The 13,066-nt window shown below is 39.2% G+C and overlaps 1 protein-coding gene across 9 annotated transcripts; it reads left to right on the forward strand.

Annotated features, from left to right (window-relative positions):
- Positions 1–112: 112 nt before the first annotated feature.
- LOC116258927 (uncharacterized) lies at positions 113–7,096 on the forward strand. 9 transcript variants are annotated; one of them, XR_007574028.1, is made up of 5 exons: positions 113–1,324; positions 3,112–3,187; positions 4,670–4,797; positions 4,903–5,079; positions 6,777–7,096. XR_007574028.1 is itself a non-coding variant. In XM_050078967.1 (2 exons), the coding sequence occupies exon 1, from the start codon at positions 173–175 to the stop codon at positions 1,313–1,315; it is 1,143 nt and encodes a 380-aa protein (XP_049934924.1). In that variant the 5' UTR covers positions 113–172; the 3' UTR covers positions 1,316–1,324; positions 3,696–4,649. The 9 variants fall into 9 exon arrangements, 2 of the variants coding, with proteins under 2 accessions (XP_049934924.1, XP_049934925.1); XR_004173827.2 differs by having other exon boundaries at positions 4,903–7,096; XR_007574029.1 differs by lacking the exon at positions 4,903–5,079.
- The last annotated feature ends 5,970 nt before the right edge of the window (positions 7,097–13,066 follow it).

A 13,066-nucleotide genomic window follows, 5' to 3' on the forward strand; every position in this document is an offset into this window, starting at 1 on the left:
CTTAGTCCCCACTCAAAGGGCTAGAGCCTCTGGAGCATCAAAGGGGTCCCACGGCTGATCGAGCAACTCGGTCAGCATGTCCTTTTTCTTCAACGCATCGATATATCCATTTGCAGCCATGGTTTAAAGGGGAAAGGGGGCTTCCAGTCCGCTCGCGCCGAGCGGTGTCTCCATGAACGCATTGCGTGCATCACTCTCCATCCTCCATCGCCCGGTGAAATTTCCCGCCCTTCATTTCCCTGGCCTCCTCCATTTTTCTTTCGTCTCCTCCTCTGCACCAGTCGAAAATCAGCAAAGCGACCGCCCCTTCGTCCTCGACTACCTCACTCGCACCTGCGGCCTTTCCGACGAACAGGCGGTCGCCTCCCTCAGGTACCTCTCCCACCTCCGCACCTCCCATAAGCCCGACTCCGTCATCCGCTTCCTCCTCCGCCTCGGCTTTTCCCGACTCCACATCCGCGACGCCGTCAGGGGCAACCCTCGCCTCCTCGTTGCCGACGTTGAGAAGACTCTCCGGCCCAAACTAGAGCTGTTCGAGAGCTTGGGCATCTGTGGACTGAGGCTTGGGAAGTTCATCTCCAAGAACCCCACGGTCCTCACTGCTAGTCTTCTTAGGAGACTCGTTCCGGCCGTCGGCTTCCTCAAAAGCGTCCTTCACAAAGATGAAGACGTTATCAAGGCCGTGCTTCGTTGTAAATGCATTCTCACGAAGGATATCGGAGACGGTTTGGGTCCCAACATTGCCGTTTTGAAGGAATTTGGCGTGCCCAATTCTCAGATTGCCATGCTTTTGACCCGAGATCCTCTGCTTCTCGCCTGCAAGCACGCCTACTTCAGGACGTTCGTCCAGAAGGTAGAGAAGATGGGGGTTTCTAGCGATTCTGGACTTTTCGTTTATGCGATCTACACAGTACGGTCGATGAGCTCCGCGACGCTTGACCGAAAAATAGAGTTGCTGAAGGGGCTTGGCTTTTCGGCGGAGGACGTTCTGTCTATGTTCCGGCGAGTTCCGAGCGTGTTTAGGACATCGGAGAAGAAACTGAAGGAGGGTATCGAGTTCTTCATGAAGAAACTCGGGTGCGATGTTTCTGTGCTGGTCGCGGACCCGCGGTGCTTGATGCACAGCGTGGACGGCAGGCTGGTTCCGAGATACAGAGTGGTGGAGATGCTGAGGTCGAAAATGTTGACAAGGAAGGAAAGAAATTGTCTATGGGTTTTCAGGATGAGTGAAACTGAGTTCTTGAAGAAGTATATATTCGCACACGACAAGCATGCTCAGGAATTACTGGAGCTTTACTATGGTTGCAGATTGTGACGGTTCTTGGTAATGAAATCTGCTTTGAGTGGGTCTTTTTAGTTTTTGCTCTTTGATTATGTATTCAGTCGATTTATAATTTCCCTTGTAAAACGAATTCATTAACCCGTGAAGGAATTGCTTAGAAACCAAGTTAGACTCGCCAGCATCCAGTGTCGGAGGCACCTGTGGGCTCATTGGGGCAATTGCCCATAAAGTCCCACATAAATCGCTAATTTGTATGTTAATACGTCACAGTTATTTGCTTGTTAACGTATCGATTGCCCCTTACAAAGTTACAAATTGAAATATTATAGTGCCCCTCAGCCAGAAATTTCGGGCTCCACTACTGCCATCATGCTTAACTAAGCAGATGTTGCACTCGGTCGCCATTCTTGCCGAGTGACCTGCATATGGCTTTGTCGAAAGGACTTAAACCTTCGTTTATCAACAAAACGAAGGTACTTTTAGACAATCTTGGGTAGTCTGAGAGCTCATAATAAACAATAGGTTTGTCATATTTACATAAAATTTGTTTTTCTAGTAACACCCCTGCTCTTGACACGTTCCTTCTTTGGCTAGAAATCTGCAAGGCTTAATGCCCATTTCGTAATGTAATGACCTCCCCATTCGGCTCCTTCCTTTCTTTTGTCTCTTTTGTCTGTATAGGTAGTCGATGTTGCCGTACATATTCTAAATCAACAAAAAGTTGGAGGGCCTTCCTCCTGCATGGTTGTTTTGGAACGGACATCAATGAGCACTAATTATGAACTTATTAACCTGAGGAAATAAAAATGTCGTTGATGGTGACTAGGATTGTGCCGGAATGAGGTTACAGTTTATTCTATAATCAATGAAGTTGCATAACTAGGTTGTTGCCAACAATAGCTCCATCTGATTAAGGGGTTAAAAACTTTTTAAGACTTTCAAATTGAAGTCAAGAGTTCGCTAGTTGGGTTGAGTGCACATGCACTAGCGTAGAATTCAGAGGCCTGGTAGCCTCAGCTTGCCCATCAAAAATAGAAAAATGTTGTTAGCCATTTTTAACTTTTTAAGAGTTTACTTTGTTGGAACTATAAAAACCAAAACTAGAAAGTAATAAGCTTAAACGCACATTCTTTGGATTGCTTGAATCATCCCACTTTGACATTCTCAGAAGTATGACTTAAAGAACTTCGGTAGCTATATATATATATTATCTATGCCAGACACACACACGAGATGTAATGCAGAACAGGATGAAAATATAAACCTCATGGAATTTTACATGTAATGCAGAACATGTTCTCGGAATGTGTGTTCCAAAACACAATGTTCTCTTAGAGAGAGTTTGGTAGCTGGAACAATGTGTTCTTTAGAATGCAATTCTCCAATTCTAATTGTAGCATGGAGAATACAGAGGACGAATTTTTTCCTACATTCCGACAATGCAAAAATGTGTTATTTACCCATGGAACCCAACGTCCCCTTCATGCTTGTCTCTTCTTCTCCATCCTTGATTACTCCTCCCTCATTGCTTGTGTCTCACTCTCTCTCTCCTGCTCTCTATTGCACTTGCCTACAATATCTTCATCTTTCTCGCATGTAACACTACTCTCTTTCTCTCTCTGTTGGCCAGTTGCCACTTTTTCTAGTTTTAGTTCATAAGAAAGGTCAACCTGTTTCAAGATCGAGCGTCACATCACTCTTTTCGTGTTTGGCTATGCGACGCTTTGCATCACAAGGATTTCTTGCCCATTTAAGTATAGTCAGAATATCCTTTTCTTAGGGCCACTCCCTTCAGCAAGTGCTTATTGTTCATTACTTGCTATTTGCAGTTGGATAGTGGAAGCTCTGAAGGTGGGCAGCTTCCAGAAATTTTGCTCATCTTTGGAGCCTATTCTTCATAGAGTTGTAAGTTAAATTTTGCGTATTAATTTGATCACCCATGCCGAAGTGGTCTCCCTGTTTGATATATTACTAAAATTTGACGGGCAGGTCCTTGATTATTTCTTGTGTTAATTTTGAATGTGGCATGAGAACAGTTAGGCATATGTAGTCTAATCCATATGCAGTTACCATGCTTAGCAGATAAGAAAATTTTGGCTTCTTCTGCAAATCATAGCTTACAAATGTATCACAGTGATCACATGACTATATATGGTTTGCACTGAATGGATGGACCCAGGTAGCAACATGAGGACTGATTCTTATTCGTCTGCATATGAATAACATTATTATGTTAATATATTTTGTCACTTCTATACCTTGTCTGTTTTATTTGTTTTGAAATTGTATGGGTGCAAGCTTGTTGTATTCATTTGATATGTGTAGTGGTCACGTCATCTATGACAATATTTAAGATTTTTTCATGCGGTTGCGTGTAGAATTAAATACTTACAGAAAGTCTATACTAAATTAGGACTACACTGAAATGTAAATCCCAGCGTGGAGAAGGGCAATGGTAGGTGGCTTTAAGAACTGGTAGGGATGCAAAAACCAGAAAAAGGAAAAAAATCCAAGCAACTTGTTTCCTGGCTGTGACATGGCAGAGATGTTGGATGGAGTTTAAAAGCTTAAAAAAAGAAAACATAAATACGAGAATGGTTTTCTGCCAATTTGATTCTCTTCTGCTTGCATTCTTAGACTTGGTTTGATGGTGGCTATGTTTGAGCTGAGGAAGTAGATCTTTCACATGATGTATATCAAATGGGAGTCCTTGACAAGCAACGAGAAGCACTTTATTAGTCAGGTCTTGGCATTTTTTGCTTCATCAGATGGTATCATTTGGAGAGTTTAACTGCCCAATTTTTGTGCACAAATCTTCAGAGCAGTGTGATGTGGTTATATTCAAACTTTGAAGCTTGAAGCTTATTCCAAACATTCAAAGTTTCATAATACAAGCACTAGCTGGTTATTGTAAGACTTTTACAACTTGAATTTTGGAACTCTGTGAGCTACCATTGTTAACATCCCATGCGTTTCTGGAAAGGCTTCATGGGCACTGAATTGGACTAAGAGGTGAGGTGTTTATTTTGTGTTCCTTTCTTCACACCCAATAGACTGTGTCACGGTATAGTAGCTCTGCTTTTTTGTCTTTTTTACTTTGTTATTTGGAGTTAGTTTGGAATGCTTCTATTCTACTGCATGTATATTCCTGCCTGACCACATAAATGCTGCATGAATATGAGTCAGCGTGAAAGTAACTGACTATCTTGGCTTCATTCTTGTTTTATGCATATAGTTTTATGCTTCATATATAGTCTTATGGAATTTATAGGATTTTCATTGATGTAGACATGCAAAATTTTTTTGCTTGAATTGGACTTTCGGACTTTCGTTGTGTTCACTTCTGAACGTCTGTTTGGTTTCAGTTTAAGAATGTTGTTTTTGCAGGTTTCTCTTGGATACGGTAGAGAACATAATGTTTCCAGCCATTTGATGGGATGGATTTCTTCTCTCTGCAGTGACTACAAGATGCCACCTAAAGCTGCATAGTTTTGTTTTATGCTGACATAATTTGGGTATGACTTTTGTCAATTTAACAAAAATTCCATCAAATTGAATGCTTTTGATGCAGATATTTAAGTATGTTGATCAACAATTCCTCTTTTTCTGATTCCATGCAGAAGCAATTCAAACTTCTTGGAATGAAATACTTGTTGATTATGAGAATGCTTCTGCGATGCAGTAGGGAGTTTCCTTTTTTGTATATGGTGACGTCAAACCAGTCTTGATGGATGTAATTAGCTGCCCAGGGTGGAGATTCTAAAGTGAATGCTCATTCAGTTGTGTTTAGTATGCTGGTCATGGTTCTTTTCCCTACCATGACAGTTTGTGTTCTTCTTGTTTGAGCCTTTGTTACTACCAAATTTGTTTGATATGTACATTCTGACTTTTTCTTTTTTTAGCAACTTGTTTGATATATACATTCTGACTTTTTCTTTTTTTAACAACTTGTTTGATATATACATTCTGACTTTTTCTTTTTTAGCAACTTGTTTGATATATACATACTGACTTTTTCTTTTTTTAGCAACTGTTAGACTTGAATGGGCCGAGCTGACATCCCGTCAGCTGAACAAGTAGAAGCTTTTCCCAGGAAACACAACTGAAGACATGTTCAAAGAAGATACAAACAAAAAGTCAATGCGATGTTTTTACCCGAATTACTCTTCTTCTAGTTGAGATCATTTTCTTGGATTTTCTTAGATGTGTTGTATAATATCTCTATGTGAGGCCTAAAAACTGCCCTTCCCATGAGGCCTCTGTCTCCTTTCATTTTATACTGTGAACACTGTGAGTTCAAACAAACATAGTAGGTGATGAGATCAGAAAAAACACGGGCTGACGTTTGACTGAGTGTGCATCAGTTTTCTGTTCTTTTCACTCATGGGTATGTAAAGCTTGATTCTTGTCTTGTTCTCTACAGCCTCAAGAAAGATTAAGGTGCAGGATGTTTGTGCACTTTGAAGGGTCATTTTTAAATCCAAAGTGCTTATATGTTGCCATCATTTTGAAAGGAGTTACGTCAGATGCAAACAGGAATATATTATATTATTATTATTATTATTATTATTATTTGTTTTTGCATCTCAGCCTGTCTGGACATCCTTAAGCCCGTGTAAAGATCAAATATTCCCTTAACTCTTTTCATTATCAAGTAACGCTCTTTTTTTTCTTCATTTTTCACATGGTTGGTGAGAACTCAGAAGCTTCTGAGATGGGGTTTTGTTGTTCTTTTTTAGCTTTTGAAACAAAGATGGAGATGGATTCAGGAAGGGCATCACTTTGATATTGACTTATATTTTTTAGTTTGTGCAGTTTGGTTATTCATAATTATACATACAAGTCAATGCTGAATGATTGAGAAGTTGAGAAGCAAATAAGAAATATATTGTTGTGTGGACATATTAGATAGGAGTACATAAAGGTTTGCGTTTATTTGCAATATGATTGCAAAAGGAGGAGTACATGCTACAGACTCAATTTTGTGTGAAATTCTGGATTTATCATGCTTTTATGTTAGTTAATAAGCTGATAAATGTGTATAACTTCATTTAATCTAGCCTTTCAGTGCTTAGGACAGTCGTTGTAAAGGTCCACATCTGGCATGAATTACCACGTGAAGTCTGTAGTTCCATCCCATTATATTCTCTTCGTGCACCTTCTTCCTTCTATTTCTTTATGTTGTCTTCTGCAATTTGTTGTCTATCATGTTTTCTGGTAAGGTATATACATAGATAGTTGGTTGCTGCATTTATTTGAAAACATATATGGCTGCTGTATGAAAATTATTTCTTTATGAACGGAAGGAAATAGTATTATATGTTCCACTCTTTCCTAGTTGCCTTTTCCCTTGTTTTGACTGGGCAACTGCTAAACTTGGGCACCTTAGTGGTGGACAAACTGGCTTTATTATTGGGACATTTCTCATGTAGGATTTCTTTTGTTGGATATTGCTTTGTGTGACTGTTTTAAGAGCTTGGTTTTTCTGCTTCAGGTTGATGATTTCAGGCTCGTCATGGGAGGGCAACCGTTTGATGGCTTAGGGATGGAGAAGAGCAATTCAGCTTTATGTAGGAACATTTTCCAACTCGTAGCAATGCAGAGAAGGTTGCCACTTATATTGATTCTTGTATGAAGTTGTCTACTTCAAACCATGAACCTGATATATCTGATGGCCATTTGTAGGGGCAGGTTTCACTTGCTTTTTGTCACACATAAGTTCCCTGCCAATTATAATGTATGTTCCATAGCATAATTCTCATATTTTTCTGGTTGTGTTCATTTTTTGGTGATTATTGTGCCTTGCCCATTTTATTCCTTTGTTCTTTGCTGGTTCATGTTGATAAAGAATTACCAAATACCTCTAGACTGTATGCTGAGGCCATTCTAACTCCATTTATTTTGTTTTTTCCTGGAGAAAATTGAGTTTTCCAATCTATGGGGTGGAGAAGATTTTGGATAAATATTTAACGTATAATCATCCACATGGTCACCTGGATGAACGCTGGTTGAATAAAGATGGCAATTTTGAGGTGGCAAGAACACCTTTGCCATTTAAAGTGAACGGTGATGTGGATAATTCTGGTTTGGATTTGCATTACATGAATCTAGATACTTGTCCCAACTTCTCCTTTTGTCATCGACATGATGACATTCATGATCTGAAGCAGGAAGTAAAAACCGAAGATTTTGAATTTCCTTTGGATGTTAGTTGCTCTCTTGTTTCAAACGATTACAGTAAATGCTGTTCCTGTTTCCGGGCTATCTTTTCATCAGTCAGCAATTGGAACAGAAATGGAGATTCAGAAAAGTCGAGTGGTGAAGTTCTTTTGGAATTCAATTCTGGAAGCTTTGTGAAGTTGCAGGTTCACAAGAGGTCTCTTTCTGTATGTTTGGGTGCATATATGCATGGAAATGTTGATTCCATATATGCAGTGCTGGTAGAAACAATTCTACGGGCTGAATTGGTGAGGTTGCAGATTTGATGAATTAGCCGATTCATAGATTTGCTTGAATTGGCTTCATCAAGTGAGCAGTAGCCGAGCTGGGAATTTTTGACTAAGAGGTGTTAGTATCTTAAATTTTAATTTTAAAGGGGTATGCGTGTATAAACAAGTAAAAATTGATAAGATACCAATACTTAAGGTCTGGTGCGAGCAATGACCCATATCAAGTTATCAGCCCGCATGTGGCTTCGCCACTGCGAGTAAGTAAAACTAATGAAAAATAATGATACCTCGTACGCTTAAATTGGCCACAATGAAATTGGTGTTCCAGTCGACTGATCACACATGAAATTGGTATTTGACCCGACCGTTTCAGGCTGATTTTAATAATACTGGTTTTGAGATAATCAGAAGAGTCATTATACCAAGAGATGACAGGTTAGTTCAAAGAAAATAGTAGTGATAATAAATTTTAGTTGATTGAGAAACGTTGTATCAAACTATGAACTTCTCATCTCACTATGGTTCTATATAAGCAGGTCTTTTCAGGCTATTTTTAGAACTGTTGATGACACCTTAGTTCAAAGAAATAGGAGTGATGTTGAGACTTGATCAGAGGCACACGTACACTCGTGTGTAAAGAAAATCAGTCGTCTATGAAGACTGAAGAGATGTCCTATAAGGAAAAAAAATCAATTAAAAATTTGACCATTAAAATAGATTACTTTCATAATGATAGAACACTGGAAGGAATTCATCTTGCATTAAATGCTAAAATGGATTATGAAAATACCATCTAACGCACCAGGTAAGCGAAATGTATATTCAAAATTCGTGGGTATCTCTGTAAAGCCTTCATAGATTCATCTGTAACGTATGGAGCACTTTTTTTTTTTCATTAAAATCTTTGACAAATGGTAGACCTTTTGAACGGCAATGAGCTTGTTAATAAAAAACATATCTAACAGGGATAAAGTTTTTGCGCACTGACCGACCATCGACCATTTATTAGTAGTAACATATAAGTCGGGAGGGTGCTTCCAGCAGGTTTGATGTGGAAGAGTAGGAGGTTAACAACCAGATAAATGAGGCTGGAACTGGAAGGATCCTCCATTCCCTCTGCCTTTTTAAGGTTAACATACAAGTGTCTCGTGTTATGCTAACAGGATTCAGATTTGATTTTACAATCAATAAGGTATCTCTAAGTTCGTGTATGAATCTGAACCCCATTGCATCGAAATCTGATAAAGTCTAATTGGGTAAAAGACTGAATCCAACAGGAAGGTGAACAGTTTACTACCCTAACCGGAGAATCTCAGCTGAAGGAAAACCAGAGAGAGCTCTGAAAACGGTCCACAAACAGCCGACTGCGTTTGGGCATGGACAAAGTTCTGGAGAGGCAACTCTTGCAGGTTCTTGCTTTTACCAGCGTAAGACAGCCTGGTCCCCTTCATGCTCCAGCGCAAATTGACGCATGTGCCTCAGTCCGGACAACAGACCACAGACCGCTAAAAAACTGTCACATGAACACGGCGACGTGATTGATCTCAAATATAGCCATCTTTCATAACCTTTTTATCAAAATTTTGTAATTATCGTGACCATTTTTTGTGAAGAACATGAAATATTAGAAAAGGTGTTTCCAGAAACGCTCTCAATCAAAAGTTTTGACAATAATAACTGATTTAAATATCGATAGAAAAACAAACAATTTACATATAGTTAAAAGATGTGACAATATTAATCTTAAAATGAAAATACCAACAACTGTTGTTAGGGTGTCGATATTAATGGTGTGGTTAATGGGTTCTTGCAATTTGGGCTGCCATTGGATGTCATCTCTTAGCTGTCACCAGGCGTCGCCACAAAAGTTAATACGTCTCTCGTGCTTTCAATTTCGTCTCAGCTTTTTTTTTGTTTGTCTGGAGTTCTATTGGTAAGATATCGACAAAAATAAGTTTTAATTAAAAAGTTTTTTATTAGGTAATGAGCTTTCTTCTGTAAAAGTTCTTATGGTATTTTGAAAGATACGTGGCGATTTGCAGTATAGAACAGATTTGCAGCACATTGCAATGTCTTTTAGCAAAAAGTAGGCAGCAAGCTCTGTCTAAGACATACGTTGTGTTTGGTGTACAGGATCGATCCAAACTCGAGGCACATAATCCCAATGCATTGAGATAGTATGTGGAAAAATACAGGCAACAACACGAGGCCAGACGGTTCTGGTTGGATATTCGATGCTAATCGTACCCAAAGCCAGCTCACTAATTACTCATCTCAAGATAAAATTAGCCCAAACTCATAGATTTTATTCTTCCTTTGGCTTGCTCTTCCTGTTTCTCATATTTCTTTCTCTTTTCAATGGTTCTTGTAGCAGTAAGGACTATTGTAGCGCCGCATGAACTAATAATGGGATGTTGGCAACACTGATGAACTGAGAATCTGTCTAAAAAAGATGAGCAAAATCATGGAATGCTGCAATTAGGATTCCATAACTGTACGAGACAGTAATGGTGTGTTACTACTACCAAATGGCCTTATAAATGAGAGAATCATAAACTTGATCGCTTTAATTAACTTTTCTCAAAACATAGATGAGTTGCTTAAAAAATCCTGAACCATTTCCTCCATGTGTGAAGAGGAGTCCGTGTTCGGAAAAAGCATCTTTTGGTTTCAAGCGGGCCACCATTGGGATCCTAAAACATAATCTGAAAGTGATTAGTTCATCCATATCCGATGGCTTCTACAAACCTAATGTATCATTAGGAAAAGAAGATATGCATATTGTTGAAGCTTATCGGATGAGTTGCAGTATGCATCCAAAAGAATGTGGAGCCCAGAATCACGTGCTCAGGCCTGAGATGATCGCCAATTTGCTAATATTGCAGGCTGGATTAGAATCAGCTGAATAAAACTAGTTCTTTTGGATAATAATTGCCAGATTATACAGGATAAAGTGAGGTAATCTCAACTTCCAGTCTTACTCCAACAAACTCTGCTTGCAGTTGGATCTGTCCAAAGTATGATATCTTTTTCTACTTACTTTTCTAAAGGATGAGAACACAGTCAAAATGTGTGAGCTAGCCCCTTTGGGTGAGCACTTTTTATTTTTTTAAAAAAAGGCACGTATATGTTTTCTTAAATTAATGACTCATATTGTGAAATAATTTAAATTAATTTCACCAAAAAAATTAACAAAAAAAAACTTCAGGAGGAGGGCATGCACATAGAATGATTGGTGTAATTGTGACAAGAAATGACACGTGGATGATCATATGGGTCCATAATAAAGAATTGATGTTGTAAAAAATTAGGCAGAGGGGATGTTTTTCTTATTATTATTTTTAAAACGACATTCCATGTGAGCTCTCCTTTGAAGTATTATATGTCATTGTTAGATTCATGAGCATTTCTCATCTCATGTGAGAAAGGTACGTCGAGATTAGGTGATGGGGACAAACGGATTCGGTTCCGATACCTTTCAATCCACAGGCGAGCACCAAGGCGATGGTCAAAGGTCATTTTCACTCGACAAGTCGTCAACCAATCGTGGTCTTCGTTTCCCTTTTACTGTGCTAGCCTTCATCATGTTAGGTGTTGGATCCATGATTTGGTAAACCTCAATGTAAGAAGAAAGAAGCATCTTATCCGATAACGTGTTAATGTTTGAAATTTGGATGCACATTGAACTTCGACTATTTTGGGTTCATCTATTTTGGACATGGATCTGGAATTCCCATCGATTGCCCGATATAAGTAGTCATATCAATGTGTTTTGATGGGAGGTTATCGTATAATAACTAGGGTCGCAAATGGTTTCATACTGTTCTATATGTAAGACCATTTATCTTTTAAATATCGTGGCCATTTCCTTGTCTTCATGCAAGATGCAATTACTTTTGAATGGGAAATTTGGAATATTCAGAGATTACCAAAGATGGGGAAGGCGACTAAAATCACGTGGGACGTGACTCGCTCGTTATCTTGCACCTGTTTGTAGGAAAATGGCAACTAAGAATTGGATTCATTCTGTCGGCGGGGTTCCTTTCATTTTCCCTGTCAATTTTTGGGTTCTATAGATCAATTGCTTTCTAGGGGTCCAGATGCCCTTGCTTCACAACTTAAAAATACAAAAAAAATATCCTTCCAAGTGTGAAAAAGAAGGCCGATCTGTTTGCAAGCGGGAAAAAAAAAAAGTACTTTTCTGTGTGATGAAAATATTTATTTCTTGAAAAATATAAAAAAACGCCCTTCATCTCAATAAGTAAAATATGAGGCCGTGTTAGGCGCCTAACACAGGGCACCCCCTCGTCTCGTCTCGGGGAACATTTCTGTATGATATACTTGTCACACAAGCTGCCCCTCCTGTGACGGTGAAAGGGCTCAGTCATTTGACGACACGTGGCAAAGACCAAAGTGAAAAACACTATAAAAAGAAGCCGGGGTTACGCAAAGCTATCACTAGTTCATTAAAATGTGCCGCTTGAGTGAGTGGTAGCAAGAACGTGCATCCATGTGCCGATGCAATCAAGTTTAGGGTCATCTTCTTTTCCATTATCTTCTTTTCTTGATGGAAAAAGGGAGAAAACCTTGGTCGGGATCAGATGTCCTTGGCATTAACTTTCCGTAAAACTTTGGCTCAAAAGCCGCAATAAATTTTATCACTATGTCTAAGCATCCTTGCATGTGACTATTGCCCTTTTAAAAGGGTATACCAGCCAAGCTAGTTGCTTTAAGCCAAAGCAAACTCACTCCCTGTTTATCATCCAAGCTCTCAGTGGGGTGCGTTTGTTTGATAAGAAGGGAAAAAGGTTTCACCGTCATGCTGAACGGGTAAAATTTCACCCATCGGTAACCCAAAACAAACAACGGATGGGGAACAAGGTACAAATCAAGATCCTCCATTTTTCATGATGTTACGTGATAATATCATGATTTTGTATTTAAAGTAACTGTGCCCGACCCGACCTGTTTACGGCCCTCTAATATCGGCCACAAATTTTACTAATTCATTGCACGGATCTCCTTGGTACGAAAATTGGGAGGAGACCGGTGGGCGTTGAAGAATGGCGTTTGCGAAGTGGACAAAAGCAAATTCGTGACAAGCCGTGATCGTGAGAGGAAACGTACGCGAAGATCTCTTGTCATAATTTCCTCTTTTTATTTAATGGGAAGCCAAAGTCTACGAGATTTGCATTACGTAAGGCATGACAATTAAGAAATTTCATTGCTTTAACCCTCCGCTCATATGGAACAAATTTGAAAAACACAAAGCTCGGTTTTGAAATAGATCAAGGAAGCGAAATATTATACCATTTAGTGAAGAAAGATAAGGGGA

Source organism: Nymphaea colorata, chromosome 8 (genome assembly GCF_008831285.2).
Source record: "Nymphaea colorata isolate Beijing-Zhang1983 chromosome 8, ASM883128v2, whole genome shotgun sequence".
NCBI classification, from domain to species: Eukaryota; Viridiplantae; Streptophyta; class Magnoliopsida; order Nymphaeales; family Nymphaeaceae; genus Nymphaea; species Nymphaea colorata.

Coding starts and splice junctions, on each gene's coding strand:
- LOC116258927 (XM_050078967.1), top strand. CDS start 173: ATGAACGCATTGCGTGCATCACTCTCCATCCTCCATCGCCCGGTGAAA.